At 38.5% G+C, this 25,528-nt stretch overlaps 1 protein-coding gene across 3 annotated transcripts in view; it reads left to right on the forward strand.

Moving 5' to 3' along the window:
- The window catches only part of ARHGAP32 (Rho GTPase activating protein 32), a 177,991-nt gene extending 156,583 nt beyond the window's left edge, over nt 1-21,408 (forward strand). For all 3 annotated transcript variants that reach the window (XM_011380924.2, XM_011380925.2, XM_011380926.2), the window contains 8 exons: nt 3,020-3,127; nt 3,404-3,549; nt 3,985-4,180; nt 5,700-5,845; nt 9,445-9,516; nt 11,400-12,278; nt 12,963-13,939; nt 15,255-21,408. In XM_011380924.2, coding sequence (XP_011379226.1) covers nt 3,020-3,127; nt 3,404-3,549; nt 3,985-4,180; nt 5,700-5,845; nt 9,445-9,516; nt 11,400-12,278; nt 12,963-13,939; nt 15,255-17,510 — 4,780 coding nt within the window. In that variant the 3' untranslated portion in view covers nt 17,511-21,408. The remainder of the gene's footprint in view (nt 1-3,019; nt 3,128-3,403; nt 3,550-3,984; nt 4,181-5,699; nt 5,846-9,444; nt 9,517-11,399; nt 12,279-12,962; nt 13,940-15,254) is intronic.
- Nucleotides 21,409-25,528: the final 4,120 nt, after the last annotated feature.

Below are 25,528 nucleotides of genomic sequence, written 5' to 3' on the forward strand. Positions count from 1 at the left end.
TATATACATGTATATACATGCATGTTATATATGTACACATATATGGTGAAGTACATATATCCTATGTGTTTTATATAAATGAATCTCCACCATGTGTTATCTCTTGTATATTTATCCCTTGCTATGTAATGTATTTCTATCACCTAGTATATATAATATCTATATATTATAAACATTGTAATGTAGGGACTTTGGAGCCAAACTGCCCATATTAGCCGTATGACCTTGTGTCCTTGGACAAGTTCCTTTTCCTCTCTGGGCTCAATTTCATTGTTTGTAAAATAGAGATAATAGTACTTTTCTCATAGGATTGTTATAAATATTAAAGGAAAACTACTTACAATGAGGCCTGTTAAATAACTGCTATTTATATGAGTTAATTATCATTATTATCATTGTTATCTGTTACATATATCCCTGTATTCATTTCATTATGTATTTTATCTGTACACACACACGTAAACATAAGTGTATATCTCACATACACATATATACTATATTTATAGATATAGCTTTCCTACTATATTATGTTTATGTACTGTAATTATATTTTCCCTTTCATAGTATCTGTTCTCCTTTATTATATATGTAGATATTTCTCAGTAATATGAGCTGTTTCCCCTACTAATTACATATATAGTTCCCTTGATATCTATATGATCTTTTCTACTGAACATTACCTATCTCTCCTGCTATATATTATATGTCATACATATATCCTATATGTTTCTTATATATACTATATTACCTATTTTATAGATAACTCCTCTAAAACACAAGCTTCTTGAGGTCATGAATTGTGTATTGTCACTATATTTTCAGAACAGAACTTTGCACATAGTAAATGTTCAATAATATATATTGCATATACATTTTATATATTTAGTATACTATATATTTTATAGCCTCCAGATATATGTATATTTATATGTAGGATGTATAACTTAATGTTCTCTTTATCTCCTAATGTATATTACCTACCATGTATGCCCTCTTGTTTTATATATATATTGATTATACACATCTTCTACCTATATATAATCCCTTGTCATATATCACCTGCTATGTAATGTGTTTTTATAGTGTAGCTTCTACATAATTTGTGTGCATATCTCCTACTTTATATACTTCTTTTTATCCATACTTTTAAAGAGTTTAACATTCACATTTCCTAATTTCTAAAATGTTCTTGAAAAACATAATTTTTAATACTGTTCTTTTAAGTGAATGGGCCATATGTTATGTGATTTACCTATAATCTATTTATATGGTCAGGGGGTTTCTCTCAGTTTTGAACACTACTATGAGGACCATCCATTTAAATGAATCTTGTGGAGAATTTTAATATAAACACTTGACAGTGGAATTCTTAGAAATCAAAGATACTAAAATTTTCTTCCAAACATACGGCAGTTTCTAAATTGTACTCCATCAAGGTTTATGCAGTTTACACTCTGCTGGATATAAAATGCTCATTTATGATACTCTTGACTAAAATTCTCCATTGGCTTTTAAAAGCATCTTTATAATTAGATATCTGAATAAAATGGTAATCTTAGGTTCTTTGAATTTGCATTTTTTGTAAAATACATTTCTGAAGTACTTTAATCTTTCCCTTTCTTCATCTACCTGCCTCCACTTCAAATAATGAAATTTTACATTGTTTTCTAAACATATTTCTCAAGCCTCTTACCTCTACATTGTCTTCAGGCCAACCTCACTCTTTGTCTTTCTTTCCTTATTTAACTATGTACAAGAGGGACAGAGAATTCCTATTTTAGCCATCCAGCAGCTACAGTAGATTCTGTTAAATGAGCAGCGATATTAGAGACAAGCCAACCCTGATTTGAAACCTAACACTGCTTGTCTGTGTAACCTGGGCAAACCTTGGCTTTCTCCTCTTTAAAATGGGGAATGATAACCCTGTGCTTGTTCTGGCTATTGTGGGAATTCGATGAGATTCTCTGTAAAAGCACCTTGAACAATGCCTCAAGCTGTTATCTTCCTTTTCTTCTCAAATTCTTGTTAGGCTCTTCTGAATGTTTGAGGTTCATATGTCGACCACAATTCAACTTTCTGACTGTTTCAAATAAAAGTCTTAAACATATTTCCCATTCATTATCTTTAAGTTTTTAATTCCTGTATACTCAGGTAGGGACATTTGGAGAGATGTGGTAGTTGATAGGTTCTATCTTTGTGTATTTATCTGATTTAACTTACATTTAAGCTGATCATACTTTATTTCCAAAAATAAATTTTTTTATATATGTTGTTTTATATCTAGCTACACCTATCTCCCTCCACTCCCCTCCCGTCTCTCTGTATATATATTTGTTGTTTAAATAAAGCAAAACTAGAATGTATACAATTAACCAGGATAATTAGGATTTGGAGTAGGCTTCTTTTTAAAAGCACATTATTTGCTCAAATAGTCTCCCCCCTTGATGCCTGCTGGAATTTTCCTTTTAACTCTTTTTAGGCTTGTGAAACATTTTTGTTTTTTTATACAGAAGATTGAGAAATATCTATATATTTAAAGTTTAAGTCCTTTCCTATTAGCTTGTCTGCTGCAAGTAGGATAGCATAACTTTGTGATATCATTTGTCTAGAAACTAGCTTTTGTGGAGGATTCACTTCACTGGTGTCCTTGAAACTAGATATCTGACAGCCAGGAACAAATATTCCTAAAGATTTTTTTTTTTTAAAAACTAAGACTGTTTTCTCAGAGCCAGTCCTGTAGAAGGTTTCATTTTTTACTGCATCTACCTTAGGCGTTTTTTCTCAGTATTTCATAGATGTAATTATTGTATGTAGAATATGCAATTCACAATATTCTTCTCACTGCCCTGTAATAGTAATAATATTCAAACATAATAGGCAGCACAAAAATTTGCTCGGGTTTCTATGGTTCTTTTTTTGTTTTACCATTGAAAATTTATTGATTAATTACTGGAGCTTTTAGGCTCTGTACTGCTACATAATGTTTCTTTTTGTTAATGTGTTGTATTTCCTTTTCCAGAACACTGGAGTTCCTAATGAGACACTTGTCTCTTCTAGCTGACTATTGTTCCATCACAAACATGCATGCAAAAAACCTAGCAATTGTTTGGGCTCCAAACCTGCTCAGGTAAGTTGAATTCGACTTATGACTCGAATAGAACCAGTCATCTTAAATAAAAGTCTAATTCATCAGTGTTCCTTAAGGACAATTTTTACAAGAAAAACTAATCTGTTGTTTCTATGAGCATCTCCCCAAAACAGGCAATTGGGGCTTAGCCAAGGCACTGTGAAAGTATGTTTTCTTCCTCTGGTTAGTCTGTGATTTACACGTTAAAAAAAAAATGCCCTTTAAGACTACTGCTGTCTTTGGGACTCTCTGATAGTAATATTGTTTTCCCCACAGATCAAAACAGATAGAATCTGCCTGCTTCAGTGGAACAGCGGCTTTCATGGAAGTGCGAATCCAGTCAGTGGTTGTTGAATTCATCCTCAATCATGTAGATGTCCTCTTTAGTGGGAAAATCAGTGCAGTCATTCAGGAGGGGGCAGGTATGGCTCATATGGATTTTGTTTACTACCAGGAACATGCATCTAACCTTCTAAAGGAATGGAAACCTGCATTTCTTATCTCAGTTTAATAAATTTGTCTTTGGTAGGAAGCGCCTAATTTATGCCTAGTTCCCAAAATGCACAATTTAACAATTATTTTGTATATACTTAGTGAATACTACACATTAGACCATTTTATGATCTAAGTTCAGGACACACTTGTGTGTATGTGTCACTGTTAGCACCCTGGCATATCACCCTTATATTCCCCACTTAGTATAAAGCCCAATTATTTTTGCCATTTAAAAAGCTTAATGAAGAAAATCTAAAACCATGCAGATAGATAGATTGGTATACACACACTCACACATATTTATATTTTTTCCCCATGCAGAAAAGTTTTACTCTCTTCATTGTTTTTCTTTCTTTCCAAAGCTTCTCTATCAAGACCCAAGTCCCTGCTGGTTTCCTCTCCATCTGCCAAGCTGCTGACATTGGAGGAAGCCCAGGCACGAACACAAGCTCAGGTCACTTCTCCAATTGTGACTGAAAATAAATATATTGAAGTAGGAGAAGGACCTGCTGCACTTCAAGGAAAATTTCATACCATCATCGAGTTCCCACTTGAAAGGTAAAATTCATTAAATCCTCTTAAATGTGATGTCATGGCTATGTGTTCTTTTCTTTTCTTTTACTTTTACTTTTGTATTTTAATATTACTATATTGATTTGGGGCTAGTCTCAGAAAAACCTGTTCATTTGACTATGGATGATACTTCACAGAGAATGATGCAAATGATTCTTGAAAAGCTTTACAACATCATTATCTTTTTAAGGAAGAAGAAAGTCAATTGCACAAGGCAGATTGTTAGGAAAAATGATACACTTCCACTATATAGGGTACAATTTTCTCTCTGAGATACATTGTCTAGAAATTTGTTCAGAAATTAACTATGTTGGAATGGCTTATTCAGAAAGTAATAAATGAATAACAACTTGACATTGGTTCTACATTAAGTTTAGAATAAACCAGTGCTTCTCACAGTGCGAACCTTCAACCCCTGGAAGTTACCAGAAATGCTAATTCTCAGGCCCTACCTAGATTCACTAAATCAGAAACTGTGGAGTTGGTGTCTAGCAATCAATCTTTTATCCAGCCTTCCAGGTGATTCTGATTTGTACTGAAGTTTGAGAACCACTGCAATTTACTCTCTCAATATGCCTTCCAGCTTTGAAAGTCTCTGTTTCTCTAAAGAAATGATAACATGGTTTCTGTATCTTTACTAAGATTTAGTAGGAAGACTATAATGTATGTAAGTTAATTTTGATATCTCTCTTGCTCCTTTGGCTATTACACATGAGTATCAGGATTTCAATTACCTAGATCAGGTAGTACTAATAAAACTTGAGAATTTATTCTTCCCGTATTTTAGTATACCTCCTTAACTTCCTTTCACTTCCATGACTAAAAATATCCTAAAAATAAAAAGTTAGAACATGCACTACTTTGTCATTCTGCGTTTGTCTTTGGCTTCTTGAATTTATATTTTAGCTCCATAATTTTCTCAAAAATCTCTATAGAGTAGTAATCATGAGAGTAGTTACTGTGGTACATATCGTCCTGGCTTCCAACTTCGACTCCATCATGTACTAGTTTTATAACATTAAGGAAGTTTCTTAGACTTCTTAGTGTCATAATTTCCTCAGCTACATATAAGTTAAACTACATATAAGTTAGCACAGTGCCTAGTATTCAGTATATGTTAGTTATTATTTTTAGTACTTTTCTTCAGTTTTGGCTTAAGTCTCCTTACTCACATGTAAAATCATTTTCTCTAACTCTGTTTTATTTTTGGAGTTTTACTATTTCCTATTCCCAAATATATCTTATTCTCACTTATTGCCCAGATTGTGAGGTTAGACCTAAATATGAAAATCTGTATAAATTATTTTTGTGAAACTAGTTACTAATATTAAAATCCAAACAGTGCATTAGCCGCACTGCATAGAGTATGCTGTATGGTTGGTGGATGTGTACTGTTTCAGTTGTGCGTCTCCTGGCTGTTTGGTTCTTTCCATCATTTGTTCATTTTCCATAAGTAAAGATCATCCTTTGAATATCCTGATACAGATCATTTTCCCTCTCATAGGAGGAGACCTCAAAATAAAATGAAAAAATCTCCCGTGGGCAGCTGGCGTTCTTTTTTCAACTTGGGAAAATCATCATCGGTTTCTAAACGGAAGTTGCAACGTAATGAGAGTGAGCCTTCAGAGATGAAAGCCGTGGCCCTGAAAGGTCAGCGCCCCCACGCCTTCCCTGCATGCCGCTGCTGCCAGGGCAGTTTGCACGGTGGGCCCACTCTTCTCATGCGGTCGTGGCGGTTCTTCCCTTCCTGTGGATATGTATTCAGTGTACTGTTATAACACGCTTCAGTATGATATGTCCACAGTTGTGTTGCTACATGTGACTTGTCTTCTTTACCAAATCTTTACCCTCAAATACATAAATTATATGCAAATATGTACAATACTTAATTTCTTAGAGGAGCTGTATGGATTATATACTTTGTGAATGTGGATAAAAATTCACAATGTATTTGTAACATCATTTGTATATTGTTGGTAATAACAAAACTGCTGTGGTGTTTAAATTTGTTAATCTATATTTTTACAGATACATAAAAAGGCAAAATCATGTTTCAAAACGCCTTTCAAGTTTATAACTTTTATAATCAAAGAAGCTATCTTTTTCCTAGATGACTCATTCATGAGAGTATTTTACTGAGTAAAATGAATCTATTACTGTTGTTGAAAATACTTTCTTAAAAATAATTTTTTATTTTTTAATTACAGTTGACATACAATATTATATTAGTTTCAGGTATTCAACATAGTGATTAGACATTTATATAACTTATGAAGTAATCACGCCAATAAATCTAGTACCCATCAGACACCATACAGTTATTACAATACTATTGACTGTACTCTCTATGCTATACTTTACAACCTCATGACTTTTGTAACTATCAATTTGTACTTCTTAATTCGTTCCTCTTTTTCACCCATCCCCCCACCACCCTCCCATTTGGCATCCATCAATCAGAGTGTTGTCTGTATCTATGTGTTTCGTTTCTGTTTTGTTTATTTTGTCCTTTAGATTCCACATATAAGTGAAATCATATGGTATTTATCTTTCTCTGCCTGATTTACTCCACTCAGCACAATACCCTCTAGGTCCATCTATGTTGTTGCAGATGGCAAATTTCATTCTTTATTATGGCTGAGTAATATTCCATTGAATATATGTACCCCCTCTTCTTTATCCATTCATCCATTGATGGATGGACATCAGTGGGTGGTGGAAGGGCTCAACAGAGAATCAGTGGCTTCTGCCAATACCTCTGTCTGGGAGAAAGCTGCCTCTCCAGGCCTTGCCTTGAAGCCAAGCAATTTAGTTCCTTCTTGTATGTCCCTGAGTACCTTTTGAGCTGCTGCCCCAGTGTTGGAGCTCAGAGCAAGTGAGTCCATCAGCAAGTCAGTCCACGTGTGAGCCCTTTAAGAGGAACGCCTGGCACTCCAGCTGTCCTCTATCTCACTCAGCCACAATCTCCACTGGTTTTTATAGCCAGAAGTTATGGGGACTTCTCTTCTTGGCACTGGAAATTCAGGTTGGGGAACCTGGTGTGGGGCCAGGACCCCTCGCTCTTCAGTGGGGAAACTCTGCAGCTGAGATATCCCTCCTGATACTTAACCACCACACACGGGTGTGGGACCATCCAGTTTCATGTGTCCACCTCTCCTACCAGTCTCTACATGGCTTCTTCTATATGCCCTTAGTTAAAGGACTTCTGTTCAGTTAGACTTCAAGTGACTCTTAATGATGTTCGTTCTGCAGTTTAGTGTAATTTTGACATGATCATGAGAGGGGGTAAGCACAGCATCCACCTATTCTGGCACTTTGACCAGAAGCCAAAAATACTACTCTTTTAAAAAGGGTTTAAAACCCATGTTCTACTGATATTAAGAGCTTTTGCATCTAGGAAGGATAATAGTACTTTCTTCTCAGATAATGTTAGAAATATAATGTTCAGTTCATGAATTTCTCCTTCATTTAGTTTGCAATTGTGTACTAAGCAAGTGCTAGATATTTTGATAGCAGCCTCTGCAAATAGAAAATTAAGATACTGCCCCTGCCTTCAAAGTAAGAAAATTAAGGCACTGCCTCTGCCTTCAAAGTCTTACTTTGAAGGGAAGTCATATGGGAAGTAATATGTGTAAGAAAATAAATTTCATGCTGAATCACAGCTATTGATATAGAGGTGTGTTCAAGATAATTATAGTAGAAAGTGTCAATTCATATGAGGAGAGGAGCTGGTGGTCAGAAAATATAAACTTTGACCTGGAATTTGAAGGATAAGTAGGGCTTCCCATTCAGGAAATGGGAGCAAAGTGTGTGCTTGTGTGTGAAACAGAGAACTATAAAGTATTTGACTGGGTAGTATAGTACAACAAGAGGTTCAGATCATTAGCAGCCTCGTATGCTTGCCAAAGAGTTTTGGTTTTGTTCTGCATTCTGTGGGGGCTTATTGAATGGCTTCAGTATGTAACATGAACAGGTTTGGGTTTCAGAAAGATGACTTCAGCAGTAGTGGAAGGAATATTTGGCAAGAGAATAAGACTGGAGGCTGGACAATAAGTTAGGAGACAGTTACCCTTGTACAGGCAAGAAACAATGAGTGTCTGGAATAAGCAGTAGCAATGGGAGTGGGAAATAGTATTGAGAGGTATTTAGGAAGCAGAATCTACAGTGCTGGGTAACCAAATGATTGCGAAGGATGATAAAAAAAAGGGGATCAAAGATACTTTTCAGATTTTGATTAAAGAATAAGAGAGAGAAATAAAATACTGTGGTTATTTTGGACATAGAGAATTGGACATGCCCAAGAGGTGATTAGTAGTATAGGTCTAGAATTCAGTAAAGGTGTTTAATATAACTAGAAATACATTCTTGGAAGTCATCAGCAACAGCTAAGGGTGAAAATACTAGAGATAGGTTTTATGGCCCAAGGAGAGCCTATGGAGTGAGAGAGGCACGTTAGGGGCTGAATGCTGGAGAAAAGCAGTGTTTAAGGATGGGAAAAGGCAGTGAGTGTTGTCATGAAGGGAGAATGAGAAGAAATGATTAGAAAGGTAGGCAGAGAGCAAAAGACAAGTGCTATCACTAGAAATAGTGGAGGAGGGATTTGAAAAGAAAGTGTCAACAGTGTTGAGCCCTGCCAAGAAATGAAAGAGGATGAAGATATGTAAATCAGATTCAACATGTTTAATTAAAATACCTCTGTTGGTTTCTTAGTACTGCCATAACAAATGGCCACAAATTGGGTGGTTTATTTTCTCACAGTTCTAGAGGCTGAAAGTCTAAAATCAAGGTGTCAGTAGGGCCATGTTTCCTCTAAAGGATCCAGGGAAAAAGTCTTCCTTGCCTCTTCCATCTTCTGGTGTCCCCTGGGATTCCTTGGCTTGCCGTGGCATCACTCCGACCTCTGCCTCAGTTTGCTCATGGCATTCTCCTCTGTCCCTCTGTATCCTTTCTTCTTAAAGAGACACCAGTCACTGGATTTAAGGCTCACCTAAATCCAGTATGACATCATACTGGTCTTTAGGAAATATAAAAGGAAGATATTTTTTAATTCATCTCTATTCTCAAGTTTATAATTCTTCAAAAGAGATTTTTCACATAGGAAACCATTTGAGAACAACACATTATATAATATACTAAATTGAATATGCTAATCACTCTTGGAAGTTTAAATATGTATAGAAAAAAGCACTGCTCCCTTACACTGCATATATAACAATGAATAAAATTTCACTCTGTTTTTGATTTTTAAGGTGGCAGGGCAGAAGGAACCCTTCGTTCAGCTAAAAGTGAAGAGTCTCTTACTTCTCTCCATGCAGTTGATGGTAAGATTAAAAGCATCGATCATTTTATTCTATAACATATTTCATAAAAGAATACAACAGTTGAGAATATTTTATAAATATATGCTTAATAAATAGGCTATAGACTATCATTTCTTAAGAATACTAGCACCTATTTAATGTTGTCCATTGAAGTTTTAATATGGTACCAGTTTTTAATTTCTTCACTTTTGACATGATTGCTATTCAAATTGTATAAAAATTGGTGAAATGTTATAAGGTAACCATTTATATTTATTAATGCCCAGTGAAAATTTGTATTTCCTTTTTTAGATTTCACAATGAGGGCACAATGTTACAAAGTATAAAATTAAGCAGTTTTGATATTCAGACCAGTAGACTTTTGTTTTACAAGTGGGTTAACCAGATGTTAAATTTCATAGATCAGATTGATTATAGGATGTCCTCATTATCTAAGGATAGTTAGTCCCAGAAGAAGGCAACTTAAAGTGGATCTGCTTAAAATGGGGATCAAAATTTTATGCTATATAGTGCAAAAAGGTTTGATTGTAACTTGAAAAACAAAATTTAAAAATTTGAAAATAAGTTTGTTTTAGCTTCTATTTAGTAAAAGGCAGATTATAGTTGTAACTGTTTACTAATTTTTAGAATGAACAAAGCATTACTTCACTGCTGACTTGGAAGGAAATAAACTTTTTTGACAAAACCATCTAATAGCAGATAGGACATCCTTTACTTCCTGTTTGGCTTGTGCAGCAGGATTGTAAAGAAGGCCCTTTTTATAAAAGTTATCAAAAGCTACATTCATTTCCCAAGTGCTTTCCTTAAGTTGTTGATGTTCAAATCATGCTCTTTTGAAGTACCCTGGGATGTCATTGTCCTGGTCAATTTTCTCATCTCTGTTTAACTCTTCCAACTGCCACATCCTCATTGACCGATGGCTTGTGATTGAAGAAATCCTCGTATATCACTTTAGTTGGGTGTTTATCATCTTAGGGGTTTTCCAAGATTTTCCATTTCACTGCAGTTAAGAGAATTCTTCACAAAACAATGCAGTGGGCTGGGTAGGTGCTGATATTAGACAGAAACTAATGTTTGAGTAGGGATTAATTTTATAAGTGGCCACTGCATTAGTGAATGTATTTATAAGTGGCCACTGTATTAGTAAATGTATTTATGTTAAGACAGTTTCTTCCTCTCTATAGTACCCTTTCACTATGACAATTCTAATTGTAATCAATTGCTGAGATAGAGTACTTTTAACAGTTGAATGTTTAGCAATGTCGTAAAATTATGTAATGCTCAACCACTTTTTAGGACCCTTCCTGAGAAACTTAAAGCCTATTCTTATTAAGGGGGAAAAAAAGGAAAATTATTTTTAAGTATCTGAAAGAAATTCCTTACTTATATATATGTTAATACTTTATGGGATTGTAGAGACTTTTTAATTGAGAAGTTTATGTTTTTAAAAATTTCAGTGTGATGAGGATTTTTCCCTACCAAAAAATCCAAAAAAAACCTTTTGCTGCTGTATGTATATCCAAAGTACTATTTAAAGTAATTAATTCTACCTCACCAGTCATATGTGATAAAATACACAAATAAAAATTAAAAACTTGCCTAAAGTCACAACAGGAGTCAGTGTTGGACTATTAATAGAACCTAGGAGTTCTGCGTCCTTTTTGTCACTGAAACCATCAACTACTACATTCTCTCTCTGATTATTTCAAATGTGTTCGTTATTTAGCATTTGGTTTAGAAGTTCCACCTATGTGCCCCAAGAGACAGTAACTTGAGAGAAAACGAGAACTATTATTTTCTCACCCTATGTGCACTCAATAGTTGACTTGTGGTATGGTGATCCTGTGACATTCATACTTAGATATTGGTTTCCATTTTACCAGGTGACTCCAAGCTGTTCCGACCCAGAAGACCCAGATCTAGCAGTGATGCACTGAGTGCCTCTTTTAATGGAGAAATGCTGGGGAACCGCTGTAATTCCTATGACAATCTGCCCCACGACAATGAAAGTGAGGAGGAAGTGGGGCTGCTCCATATTCCAGCTCTGGTGTCTCCTCATTCAGCTGAGGATGTTGATTTGAGCCCACCGGACATTGGAGTAGCCAGCCTGGATTTTGATCCAATGTCATTTCAATGCAGTCCTCCTAAGGCTGACACAGAATGTCTGGAAAGTGGTGCTTCCTTTTTAGATTCCTTAGGGTACTCCAAGGATAAATCAAGCATCAATAAAAAGGATATGGAAGCAGGTGGTAGCCAGTCTCAGACTCCAGGAAGCACTGCAAGTTCTGAACCCGTCTCTCCGCTTCAGGAGAAACTGAGCCCATTCTTTACCCTGGACTTGAGCCCAAGTGAAGAGAAATCGTCTAAGCCATCGTCATTTACTGAAAAGGTTGTCTATGCTTTCTCTCCAAAGCTTGGACGGAAATTAAGTAAATCACCTTCCATGAACATATCTGAGCCAATTTCAGTGACCCTTCCTTCTCGGGTGTCAGAAGTCATTGCTACAGTCTCAACGACAGCAGCCCAGACTGCATCTTCTCCCGCCTGGAACAGAAGCGGTGACGAAAGTGCTGTCATAAATAGATCCCCCACCCAGGTAGGAAAGGTGAAAACAAATGAGAGAGAGGCCCGAGAAGGATGCGAGTCTGAAGCCCAGCCCCTGGACCAGGTGGCTGCTGCAGAAGTAGAATCACCAAGAAAGGAGGAGCAGTCCATCTCAAGCAGTCAGAGTAAGGCCGTACCTTCTGGACAGACTCAGACAGGTACCATTTGTTTTCCTCCATTCTTTCCTTAAGCTAAGAGGGATCTTCAATCCTGTGTACCATCTGTGCCTTTTAAGAGAGAATTCGCTCCACAGCTAGCCTTTAATCAAAGAGAATGTATTTCTTGGTGGTGCTGATGGTTCAAAGCCCTAAATTAAAATCAGTCAAACAGGAATGCCCCAAAGGGCCAGTGGTCCTGCTTCCAAGCTTCATAAAGTCCCGTTGTCTCTTTGGACAGTCAGAATTCATGGATAATTTTTTGCACAGCTTCGTAGCTCTTGATTCTGTTTTCTCTGCTAATAAAATATCTATATTATAGCCTTACAAGTTAACCAGCCAGCCTACACCATCAACTGTAAAAACTATTCTTAACCATCTGCAAGCACTTGAAGCTTGTTTTCTAAGCATTCTTTTCTGAGCCAGATAAGGGACCTGCTTTTCCCCCCCATCTCTGTAGCAATTCAAGAGGAGATGTTAATCCTTAAACACTCTTTGTTTTAGTTTTCCTCTGAACCAGATGTGTTTTCTACAACATTTGCATGTGGGATAGAAGATCGTGGATTGCCATTTTGAAATATGGAAGGCACCTATTTTTTAGTGATCAAATGGGGAGTATTTGGCTTTCCATATAGGATAACACAAGCTACCTTTTCACTCTCATTTTTTTTCCCAATTTCCCACCAGGAGCAGTTATCCATGACCCCCCTCAAGATTCCGTTCCTGTCAGTTCAGTCTCTCTTATCCCACCACCACCGCCTCCGAAAAATGTTGCCCGCCTGTTGGCGCTAGCGTTAGCTGAGTCTGCACAACAAGCCTCAACTCAGTCCTTGAAGAGACCAGGGACTTCCCAGGCTGCTTATACAAATTATGGAGATGTAGCAGTGGCTGCAACTGAAGATAAGCTGCCTAGTTCTTACTCCCATGTTACTCAAGATAAAGCCTGCTTTCCACCTGACAGGCCTGCAGAGCCATTCCACCTCCAGAACAGTGCATCTGGGAGCTGTGACCAGCTCATGCCAGACACAGCAGCTCCTGGGGATCGCACACATTCCAGTGCAACTGAATCTGGGGATCAGCTCCACCAGGCAGACTTCCTGGGGAGTCAGCCCCATCAAACCTATTCATCTGGGGACCCAGAAAAGGCCAGAATCACTTCCATTCCCTTAATAGACTCTAAGTCTGACGATCACATAAGTTTCCCTGAAGACCAGTCGAGGAAGACTGTCGTGCCGACTGTCTCTTTTGCAGATCAGGACCAGTCTCAGCTTCATTTCTTCAGCGGAGATCAACCCCCTTCTTATCTTGGTGCAAGTGCGGATAAGCCCCATCCCCCCTCAGAGCTTGCAGACAAATCTATACCATCTAATTTGCCTAGGGACAAAATCTACCCTCCTTCTGGGTCCCCTGAAGAGAATAGCAGCACAGCCACCATGGCTTACGTGACAACTGCTCCAGCAACAGCTGAAATGAGCACCAGGGAAGCCAGCTGGGATATGGGTGAACAACGCACCGCAGCTGATTTTGCTGCCGCCACCCTTCAGCGTCCTCATAGAACTAATCGCCCGCTTCCCCCACCTCCTTCCCAGAGATCAGCAGAGCAGTTACCAGTGGTGGGGCAGGTACAAGCAGCCACCAATATAGGATTAAATAATTCCCACAAGGTAAGAAGGGGGAAAGTCAATGAGATGAAATACACTTTTTCCAAAGGTATGTCACTTTGCATCAGAGAGTGTTATCTTTGGGTCAGATGCGATGTTTATTTTTAAGTCCTCTGACAGGTTTCCATGAAACATTTCCCATTTGAGGTTAAAATCTGCCTTTACTTTGATGCTGTTTTTTCTCTGAGAAAGGAGCAGTTATGCAATGACTGTACTTTAACTATACTTGCTAACTGCTGCCTTCCTAAAGCATCTAGGCAGTTTCTTCATAGCAATACAAAGCGATTATGATCAAATGAGTCAAACTGGGCATTAGGTGTCAGGGTTGCAGGGTTTTTTGGTCCCCCCACCCACAGCTCCATCACTGACTCGTGACTTTGGGCAAGTCATTTTAACCACCCTATGCCAATTATTCATATCTGCCTATTGAAAGTACTTTAGTCTCAAGACATTTATAAGACTGCCTTGCAGACTTTAAAAGTATGAGATCACAGTGTCTTAGGACTTTTGTTATTTTCTCAACACTAACCAGCAGATTGTTCTGCGGTGAAATACCTCTTTCGATGAGAGAATGTTGTATGCAGAGTGCTAAAGTTTCTTCCTAACTTTCTCATATAAAAAAAGAAGTGTTTTAGGTCTTTTATGGTCACCTTGAACTAAAAGTACTTCAATATCTAGTGTTTAGCAGAGGACTCTATTTCCAGCAGCTGCTTCTCAAGGATGCCATATTTGCAGCATTGCTTTGAGGATCATGTTTGGCCTCTGCTGCCACAGACCAGAGTAGAAAACAGGGAGAGACAGTAACTGTTGAATGTCACCTTAGACAAGTCACTTTATTGCCCTTCCCTAGATTTAGGGGCTTAAACTGCTCACTCTGTGCAACTATGAGTCACTTAAAAAATCTCTCCAGGTAGAATCCACCCTTTTTGTTTAACAAAATATTCTTGATGTCAAGCCCAAGCTAAACAGATAGACTGTGTATGTATTTTTAAGCTTGACTGTTTTTTGACTGAACCTTTGTTTTTGGTCTGCACATTAAGATAATGGCAGGCAACCTCATCTCACACTTCAAACCTATCATAAATTAGAACAGTTCTCCAAAGATGGTAATGTCTGTGACACCAGATAGCAGCATAGGCCGTTTTCTGGCCTTGGGGATAGGGTGGCCTACTGTCTTGTCCAACATTACCACGTGACTTAAGGAATTTCAAATTTCCTACCTAAATAGCTTAAGTTTGTGAGTTATAAATTTAGTAGAGTTTGATTCTGTAGAGGGGAGCATAGAAAATAAACTCATAATATTACCATCTTTCAATAGGTTCAAGGAGTAGTTCCAGTTCCAGAGAGGCCACCTGAACCCAGAGCCATGGATGACCTGGCTCCTGTCCTTGTGAGCGATGGCGGTGCAGCTGCTCAGTGTCCTGTCTCTGCTCCTGCTCTCCAGCCAGGCCTCCCTGAAAAGATGTGGGAAGGTGCCAGGGCCCCACTGCTACACCTGCGTACTGAGTCTGTCCCGGTGCACACTTCCTGTGGCTTTCCTGCACCAGTCCCCCCTGCCAGGACAATGGAGGGTAAAGTTGCTGCTGCCATACACTCCAGCACTGCAGATGCGACCAGCAGTTCCAGTTATCATCCCTTTGTCACTGCTTCTTCAGCCTCCATGGATGATATTTTGCCTTTACCACTTCCTGTCCCACAACCTAAGCATGCGTCTCAGAAAACTACTTATTCCACGTTCGCTAGGCCTGATGTCACCACTGAACACTTTGGTCCAGAAAACTGTTTGCATTTCAATATGACTCCAAACTGCCAGTTCCGTCCCCAGAGTGTACCTCCACATCACAATAAATTGGAGCAACACCAAGTGTATGGTTCCAGATCAGAGCCACCAGCCTCCGTGGGTCCTCGTTATAATACGTATGTGGCCCCGGGAAGAAATGTGTCTGGACACCATGCCAAGCCGTGCAGCCGGGTTGAGTATGTATCTTCTCTGAGCTCGTCCATGAGAAGTGGTTGTTACCCCGAAGATATTCCACCATATCCTACCATCCGGAGAGTCCAGTCTCTCCATGCCCCACCATCTGCCATGATTCGCTCTGTTCCCATTTCACGGACAGAAGTTCCCCCAGATGATGAACCAGCCTACTGCTCAAGACCCCTGTATCAGTATAAGCCATATCAGTCCTCCCAGGCCCGTTCAGATTATCATGTAACTCAGCTTCAGCCTTACTTTGAGAATGGTCGGGTCCACTATCGTTATAGCCCATATTCCAGTTCTTCTAGTTCCTATTACGGTCCCGACGGAGCCCTCTGCGATGTGGATGCCTATAGCACCGTACAGCTGAGGCCCCTTCACCGGTTACCCAATCGTGACTTTGCTTTCTACAATCCTCGGCTGCAAGGGAAGAACTTGTACAGTTATGCTGGTTTGCCTCCACGTCCCCGGGCCACCGTGACTGGCTATTTCTCCGGTAATGACCATAATGTAGTGAACATTCCTCCAACTGCTGATGTAAAGCACACTTACACCTCATGGGATTTTGAAGACATGGAAAAATATCGTATGCAGTCCATCCGGAGAGAGAGCCGGGCTCGGCAGAAGGTGAAAGGGCCTGTCATGTCCCAGTATGATAATATGACCCCGGCTATGCAGGACGACCTGGGTGGGATCTATGTCATCCATCTACGCAGTAAATCAGATCCTGGGAAAACTGGACTTCTCTCAGTGGCAGAGGGAAAGGAGGGGCGGCATCCAGCCAAGGCCATCAGTCCTGAGGGAGATGACCGCTTCTATCGGAAGCATCCAGAGCCAGAGTTCGATAGAGCCCATCACCATGGAGGACATGGCAATGGACAGTCAGAGAAACCATCCCTCCCGCAGAAGCAGAGCAGTCTCAGGAACAGGAAGCTCCATGACATGGGTTGTAGTCTACCTGAGCACAGGGCACATCAGGAAGCAAGCCATAGGCAACTGTGTGAATCAAAAAATGGGCCACCTTACCCCCAGGGAGCCAGCCAGTTAGATTTTGGGTCCAAAGGGATCCCAGATGCTTCTGAGCCCATCAGCTACCATAACTCTGGAGGGAAGTATATTACACCGGGGCAGGAATCTTTAAGACTGAACCACAAAGAGGCGAGGCTCTCCAAAGAGCTGGAGAGATCTCGGGCTCGGCAGCCTCCTGCCCCAGAAAAACACTCCAGAGACTGCTACAAGGAGGAGGAACACTTCAGTCAGTCCACAGTCCCACCCCCTAAACCAGAGAGGAGTCATAGCCTGAAGCTCCATCATACCCAGAACATGGAGAGGGACCCCGGTGTGCTGTTCCAATACCAAGCACATGGCAAGCGCCAGAGCAGCATGACTGCTGTGTCCCAGTATGACAACCTAGAGGGCTACCACTCCCCACCCCAGCACCAGAGAGGAGGCTTTGGAGGAGGAGCAATGGGGGCGTATATGCCCTCTGGCTTTCCCCACCCGCAGAATAGGACATATGCTACAGCTCTGGGTCAGGGGGCCTTCCTGCCCACAGAGCTATCCTTGCAGCATCCTGAAACACAGATCCATGCAGAATGAGCCCTGCGAGCAATAGAGTTGAAGCAGCCTCTGCTGGACAGTGGACTGTTCTATTTTTTTCAGTAACCAAAAAGATTACAAAAAGAAAAAGGAAAAAAAGCTACAAATCCCCCGACCACATTAAAAAAAAAGAAGAAGAAGAAAAATAAATCACCATCTTTTTTCCCTTCCTGTCTTATTACCACCTCTTCCAACTATAAACTGTCATTTTTGTCATTAAAAGAGATCTGAATGATTATAAAGCACTGTGCTGAAAACCTAGTAAAGAAATTTGTCACAGAGCATACTTGCCATATAGAGCTAATTTGTAAGAGCCTGAGGACTGCCTTTACCTGAATTTGAATTTGACTTTATCCTTCTTAGTATTTGCTGTATAGTTCAGAGCAGTTTATATCTTTTTCTTGGGAGGCTTTTGCGTTTTCTGTTGCATTCCTACTGACTTTTTCAATACCTATGACACTTGCCCAGACTGACACTCAGTTTTTCTCACGTCATTCTCCCTGTCTTAGAAGGGTCTGTGTGTTAAATTATAAATTAGGTCTGAGAAAAACTTCTCCCTGATCCTTCAGATAAGTCTATGGGACATTTAGCAAATTATAACTAAAAAATGAGGGAATTAAGACTAAGAAATTTATAAGGAGTCATCATAAAATGTCAGACCACTTATACCCCGGCTGAGCCATGGTCTTCACATTCTTATTTTTCTTAGCTGTTCAGTGAACAGGCTCGCATCACTGTGGAAAGGATTGTTAAAAGTTAGAATTACAGGCATTTCTCAGGTGGAAGTTAGTGAACACTGTTAGCACCAGAAAACCGTATCAACGCTTCTAATGTGTTGCCTGCTTTCAGCTATTTCTTTTCTAAATAATATTTGGTAAATTGTAATCCTAGTAAAAACATTTCATACCGTGTGTTCTACTAAAGCAAAGTTTTTCATTTTAAAAACCCCAGCATGGTGTGACTGGATAAACACACATAATTTATCACGATTACAAACCTACATGTTAATTTCTGTTTTTAAACCAGAGCACAGGTTTCTTGGGAATTCTTAAAGTAGCTACCTGTTAGTAAAACTGAAATTTCCTGCAATAACCGCTTAGGACACAGCCCCATTTCACCCGTTGGAATTCCGCACGGTTACCATTTCCATCCTGAGGACTCAGCGTGCTGTTTGTTCACTCTACGTCTGCAATCGCAGTCTACTGTAATTGCCATCTACACCAGCAGTTCAAGTATATAGTTCGTATAACTCTGTAGACATGTTAAACATGTTCAGTACCCAGGACTTTCCTTTGAAAGTTGCATTCCTGATTAGAGTTGGAGCAGATGCCTCTAGCCTAATCCATTCCATTTTCTCAACTCACCCCATAACATATATGCCAGACTAGCAAGGCAGTCCTTTATCTACAGAACGAGTTTAGACTGTCATTTCATTCCATAACTCTTAATAATACTTGATTTTTATACATGCACATGTTTTAAATGCTCAGTTTGTAGAAGACCCTAGGAGAATTTCATTCCATTTACTGGATGGTCGCTGCTCTGGTTTTTTAAAACTTGGAATTAACTTCTATTTAGAGCAAAGGAAGAAATCTTTTAAGAGGCTAAATTTATGCTGCTATTATTGCTGTGAAATTGTATAAAGATTAGGAGTCATGCCAGTTTTTTATTTTAAAAAAAAGTGATTGCATTTTAAGGGTTTATATTTAGGAAAAGAAATAAAGTTTTAAGAACAACACATGTATTTATATGTGGAAATACTCTATAAGGTCTTTTGTTGTTGTTGTTCCCCCAGAATTGATCAGAGGGGGTCAATAAACATCATGGTAGAAATCTAAAATACCTATATGTGAAAAGGTCTGTGGAAATTTAGGCCTCTCCATTAAAAGTGCAGACCCTACTAGCATATGTTCGCAATGTTGGGAAACGAGGTAGGAATCCTCCACTTAGCACACAAACATCAGGTGCTGTTCGCAGGAGTTTGGTCTTCGGTGAATACACAGCACTAATTTTTTTTTACCTTAACCATCTTTTTGTCAAGTAGGCAACTCATGGCCCCTTTGGGATCACACAAGCCCTGTAAGTTCTCACCAGCAGCATGGCGATTACAAAGGGGACCTGGTGTGACAAGGACATACAGATGGCTTTAGTAACAGATTTTTTTCTCAATGGTATTTGGTAACTAGTAATTCTAGTAAAACATTTCACACTGTTCTAAAGCAGCTTTTTTTTTTTTTTAATTAAAAAGAAACAGAAGGATGTGGCTGAAGAAGTCCTGTCCAATTTTAATATTTGTGGATTTGTTGTCACACACATTGTTTACTCCTGAAATTGAAGTCTATTTTATAAATACTAAGGTTAATTCCTCAAAGCAATCACTTTATTAATATCCTATGGGCTTAGAAATATCAGGTACGTATTTTGAATACAGAATAGGGACTCAAATTTCTGGTATAAGTGTGAAACACAAACTTTCAGCAAAATCTAGAGTTGTTTCACTTATGTATGTAGATACAGCCTTAACTTTGGATTCAGTTATTTGAAGGACTTTGCCTGTATCTTTCCCTTTCTAATCTTGTAGGGTAGAAATTGGATGGCAAATCACTGTGAGCCAGGTTACCTCAGCATAGTTCACCTTGTGTGTGACTTCACAGATAGGTTAATTAAATGTTACTATTTCAAATTCTGACATGGAGCATTATGATCAAGGAAATGGAGTTGCCTTATGCATTAAACCCATAATTTTATTAGTATTTTCATATTCATGTCTCCAGATCTCATCTTTTTGGCAAAATTCTGATGCCATAGTTTGATTGAAATAAATATTCCCTGGATGTCTGGCCAGAGACTTTGCTAACAGCCCCAGAGGTTTCATTTTCTTTTTTTTTTTTTTTTACTAAATTTCATCTGAGCCTTATTGCTTACTGTATTCAGTTTTCTTTTAAACATGCAATCCCTGGGATGGTCCCAAGGATAGGGCCTGAACATTTTTATAATGGCAAAGCATTTTTTAGAAGTTAGGGTCAGGTTGAAAAATTCTAGAACTAATTCTGTAAAGAAGAGGAACCATTAATGTAAGTGGGGATAGAGAGTAGGTTAACACATTTGAAGCAGCAATAGATGCATACAATGTAAATTTGAAATTTGCCCCTTTAGTTAAGGAGCTGGCAAAGTTCATATGTCTGTTTCCCGCCCTGTCAGTCACGCCACCCCCCACCCCCCACCGCCCTCCGCAAATGTGTTGGAAAAGAATCTTCTAAGCAGTGTGTGAAGGAAATGATAATGAAAGCAAGAGTATATCAGAAAGTTACTTCCAAATGGTTAGAGCATGTGATTTTCAGTACTGTGTGTTACGGAAATGTCAGGAATGGTATATTTTAACTGTGTGCAAGATAATGTCAGTGTGCACAGAGGGTTTTTTTTCCTTTTCTGATTAGTACTGTTAGTGTTCAAAGAATAAAAATGTTTTACAGTTTAGATTCTAAGGTAGCAAAATCTGAATTTTCAACCATGACCTGCATGAGAGAAGCATCCTAGGAAGTCTTAGATCATACTTTTTGAGTTCTTAATTTTAATTTATATAGTGGTTTTTTATGTTTTAATATTTTTGTGAACTGGTGTAAATTGTTAATGCATATAAGCTTGTGTATTTTTGTAAATAGTTTTGTGATTTATTTCTTGACCCATATGTAAATATTTAGAGTCTCATTTCTTCAAAACTTATTTGAAGCTGAGTGTGGGTTTGGGGGTTTTGTTTGTTTCTTTGTTTTGGCTGGGGGTGGGGGGAGAGAAGAGATTTTGTACTCTGATAATCCAGATGGAGAACCCTGTGGTTTAAAGCAAATGTCCCACTGAAAGCAATTCAAATATCAACAAAATTATTTCAGGTTAAAACAGACTTCTTTGTGTGTGTTTCCTTTTTAACCTAATACGAATTATAACAAACTACAAGTTAGGGCGGTTGACTGGGGATATTCAGACCTAAAGGTTAATGTTTATATAACACAGATTATTATCCCAAATGGTATGTTATTTGATGGAAAGGATTTAATGTCACCTGTTTATATCTATTTGCCACAGTATGCTGCTGGGCCATATTTTCCCCAAGTCAAAACAGTATCTTAGAACTGCAGAGGCCCTTCGATCTTACTGGAAAGCCTCGGCAGACCTGCTACCTCGGGCTTGCAGCTCCCAGGAAACTGATTTGGTTTCTTAGGATACTCCAGAAGGAGATTCTGAATAATATCCATATTTCTAAAGATCCTCACAAACCATCTTGGACATTCTATTTACTTTTCAGAATAAAATGACCAGAAAAGAATCATCTCTTAAACTTGGTCACCTGTGGCAAGCTGGTTTGTGTCAAACCCAGATAAAATACTTTGATAAAACAAGTGCTGCCAGTAACCCAGCTGCCTGGTGGGGTCCAGAGTGTATTCCTGTGCCAAAATTCTTCTCAGAAACATTTCAGTATCAACCAGGATTCTTTGAAGGCAAAACCCCCCAATATTCAGCTATTGAAATCCTAGTTTTCCTACTGGGAATCATAAATTACAAACCATTCTAAAATATTAGAGCTTTTCTTTTTTTGCCAGTGAATAGGGAAAGTTGCCTGTTTAGTACGGATGACCCAGGTGAGCCAGCCATCTGTTACATACCTGCATGCCACACTCCAGACCGGAAGCAAAGATAGGACATCCGCTTTCCATAAACACTCCCAGACGTAAACAGGTGTTTCCATGGAAACTGCTCGATGGGATTAAAGAAGAGACATATATGACATTTCCATTGTGTCTTCTGCTTAATTTTCTGGGACTCTCATTTCTAATTTTCTGGGACTCATTTCTATTTCATCACCAAACTTCCTTTATACTGATGAAAATATAGTACATAGCTCTTAAAATGTGTATCATTGAGTAATTGGAGACAAGTACATTGATGATATTTGAGACTTCAATCGTGTGGTTCATTGCAAAAGCCACATTTTAATATTGACTCCCCATTACAGCAAAAACTTTGGGCATCTGCCACCACCTGAAGTAGGACGTTTTAGTTAGACAGCTGTCTAACTCTGTTTCTCACATAGTTGAGAGTGCACCTCTTAAAAAAGATTGTGAGGTTTAATTTTTATTTTAAATAGAATGTTTCCAGAATATATTTCAAACCATAAACTTTGCTGTCAACACCTAAAGATTCATCATTTATACCTATGGATTACTGCACTATAATATAGTGATATGCTTGGGGGGACACATTCATACAAAAGGAATGTTTGCTTCTATACCAAATGACCTGCCACCTCTGTTCCTTTATCTTCTTGAATTATTTTTAAAATTTTTCTGTATCTTCTTTTTTTTCTAATGTCACTTCTTGCTATTGTTTATGAACTACCTGTAAACCTTTCTCTTCCTCTAAATAATCATTCAAAATAAATAAGCATATCAAAATGGTGAACAAAAAAGGTTCTGAACTGGGGCCCTGAAAGATTCAGACTTTGTGTCATCTATTTGTCATCACTCAGAGCCTCTTATCCTTTTCTTCTAGCAGTGCTCGGGCAGCAAAGTTTCAGAAGGTGAGATTACTGTGTAAGATACTGAGAAGGGAGACTGAAACAAAGACTGTAAGTTTTCCCTGCATTTGACATTTTGCAAGGAAGCTATAGGATTAGACACTTTTCCATGTTAATAACCACCAAGTATTTCTCCCCATAGAAGAATGGTAGTCCACAGAAGATAGTTAGCAGCCACACATAACTCTAATGTGAAGACAGAGTGTCGCACGCATATACAGCTTCACCTGTCACTGAGTCATTCAATTAGTGTTCTTTTTTCATTCCCTAAAAACATTTGAAAAGCATCCTGAGATTTCTCAGCCACTGGTTTACGTTTTAAACTTGACGAGGAGTTCTCAAACTTCAGAATTCGTACAAAGCACCTGGAGAGCCTCTTAAACATGAGTCCTTGAGCAGCCACCAGGTAGTCTGATTCAGTAGGTCTGGAATTGGACTCAGGAATTTACAGTTTTAGCAACCACCCCATGTGATTCTGGTGCAGATAGCTGAGAAATACTGATGTAGATGGCATATTTAATAGACCTCTCAAAGAGAAGCTATCTCTACTTCATCAACCTTTGCCACTTTTTCTCATTTGCATCTTTGTTCCCCATCACTTCAGTGATACTAGCCCTGAAATTTATCACTAATTTCTCTGTCCCCGGTGTTTAAACATTAAGCCCAGATTCAAAACTAATAATCATACAAAGAAATTGAGACTAATTGAGCTGATAAGCAATATAAGAAAACAATTCGACATTCACTAAAACTAGTGAAATGACTACTATCAACTCTATATATATAGTTAAGTGGGGTGTGAGACATTTAGGCTAGTTAGGAAGTGTAGTTAATGCATATTTACTTATAGGCAGTCAACAGTTTTTGAAATACTATATTCCTGGAAAACAACTCTTAGAACCAAGTGATGTGCCCTCCTTTGTCACCAAAACCTTTACAAGAACTACCAGCATATAATTAGTTTATTTGACTAATTGTCAATTTGAGGCAACAGCAACTGGTAGCTAACACTGTCCTTACTCTACTATAGTGCCAGTCCCTGTTGTAAGCATTTTACATCATTTAACTCATTTGTTCCTTGTAACCCATGAGTTTATAGATGAGGCCAAGGCACACAGAGGTTGAAGTCTTGGCCTACTGTCACACAGCTGGTCATCAGTTGTGGAGCTGAAGTTTATGCCCAGGCACTCAACACAAGCTTATGCTCTAATGAAAGCAGGCTTTAAAGCTGAATATCTGAATAGTTGAATTCAGACTGTTACTTACTAATTCTAATGCCCTTACTGAACTACTAAACCCTTCCCCTTCTAAAACTTTCTAAAACCCTTTCTAAGCCATGGCACTCTCATCTGTAAAATGGGACTAAAAAGAGCACCTACTACTTGTGGTTGCTGTGAAGACTAAATTAGATAATAGATGTTTCTAAAGGGCTTAGCAGGAGAGCAAGTACCCAGTAAAAGTTATCCAGGATTTTTACTTTGAAATGGTACAAGGCCACACAGTGGTCAAAGGGTTGGTTATATTATGCTTATACAATTATATTATTAAGAATTGAATCAGTTGAGTCAACTTTTCTGAAAAACTGAAAAGTTTCATGTAGTTGAGACACCTTTCAGGAAGAGAGCCTTGGTAAGTATAGATGCAAGACAAATTTAGTGGTTAAAATAAAACTTCACAGTGAAACTCGAAGCATGACATGGCAGTGGAGAAGCCCTTGCTTTCTAAAAATATATTGCAATTATTCAGTGGAGACCTTTATGTAGATAGCGCTGATTATGACTACTGAACAATGTTGCCTTCTGTTTTAGAGATACATTGTCTCCTTTTCATTCCATTGAATGTGATAACTGCAGTTGAGGGCAGTGGGCTTATGAGATTCTGTGAGCTGTGCCTTCTCTGCTGACGGGAGTTGCTAAGAGAGATTATTTCTCCATTTTTGAATAATAAGGGTCGTTCCATTATTCTTAAACATATATACTTTTTTTTTCTTGATTCAAGATCTGTTAAAGCAAAATGCTTATCCACAGAAGAATGTAGTGATTGCCTTGATAGTAAGTAATAGTGCTAACAATTTACTGTTCAGTTACATGTACCAGGCTATTCTAAGTGTTTTACGTATGTTAATACTCAAGTCTTTCTAACAGTAATGAGAAGTAGCATTATTAATTTTGTTGCCACTTCACAGATAAAGAAACTCAGGCCCAGAAAATAAGTGATGTGCCTGAGTTCCTTCTTCTGAGGTTAAATGGGATTCGGGCCCAAGCTTTCTGACTTCAGAGCCTGCAGTTTTTCTCACTCTGCTGCCCAAAGTGAATTTTCAAAGATCCTGAACCCCATAACGCAGGCACAGTGAAGACACTATTCATTTGCAAGAAAAGCAATCCCTTCCTATCAGAGTAGGCTAAGTTTATGTTGTAGTGACATCACTAAAATCTCGGTAGCTTAACAC

This window comes from Pteropus vampyrus, unplaced genomic scaffold (assembly GCF_000151845.1).
Source record: "Pteropus vampyrus isolate Shadow unplaced genomic scaffold, Pvam_2.0 Scaffold416, whole genome shotgun sequence".
Classification (NCBI taxonomy): Eukaryota; Metazoa; Chordata; class Mammalia; order Chiroptera; family Pteropodidae; genus Pteropus; species Pteropus vampyrus.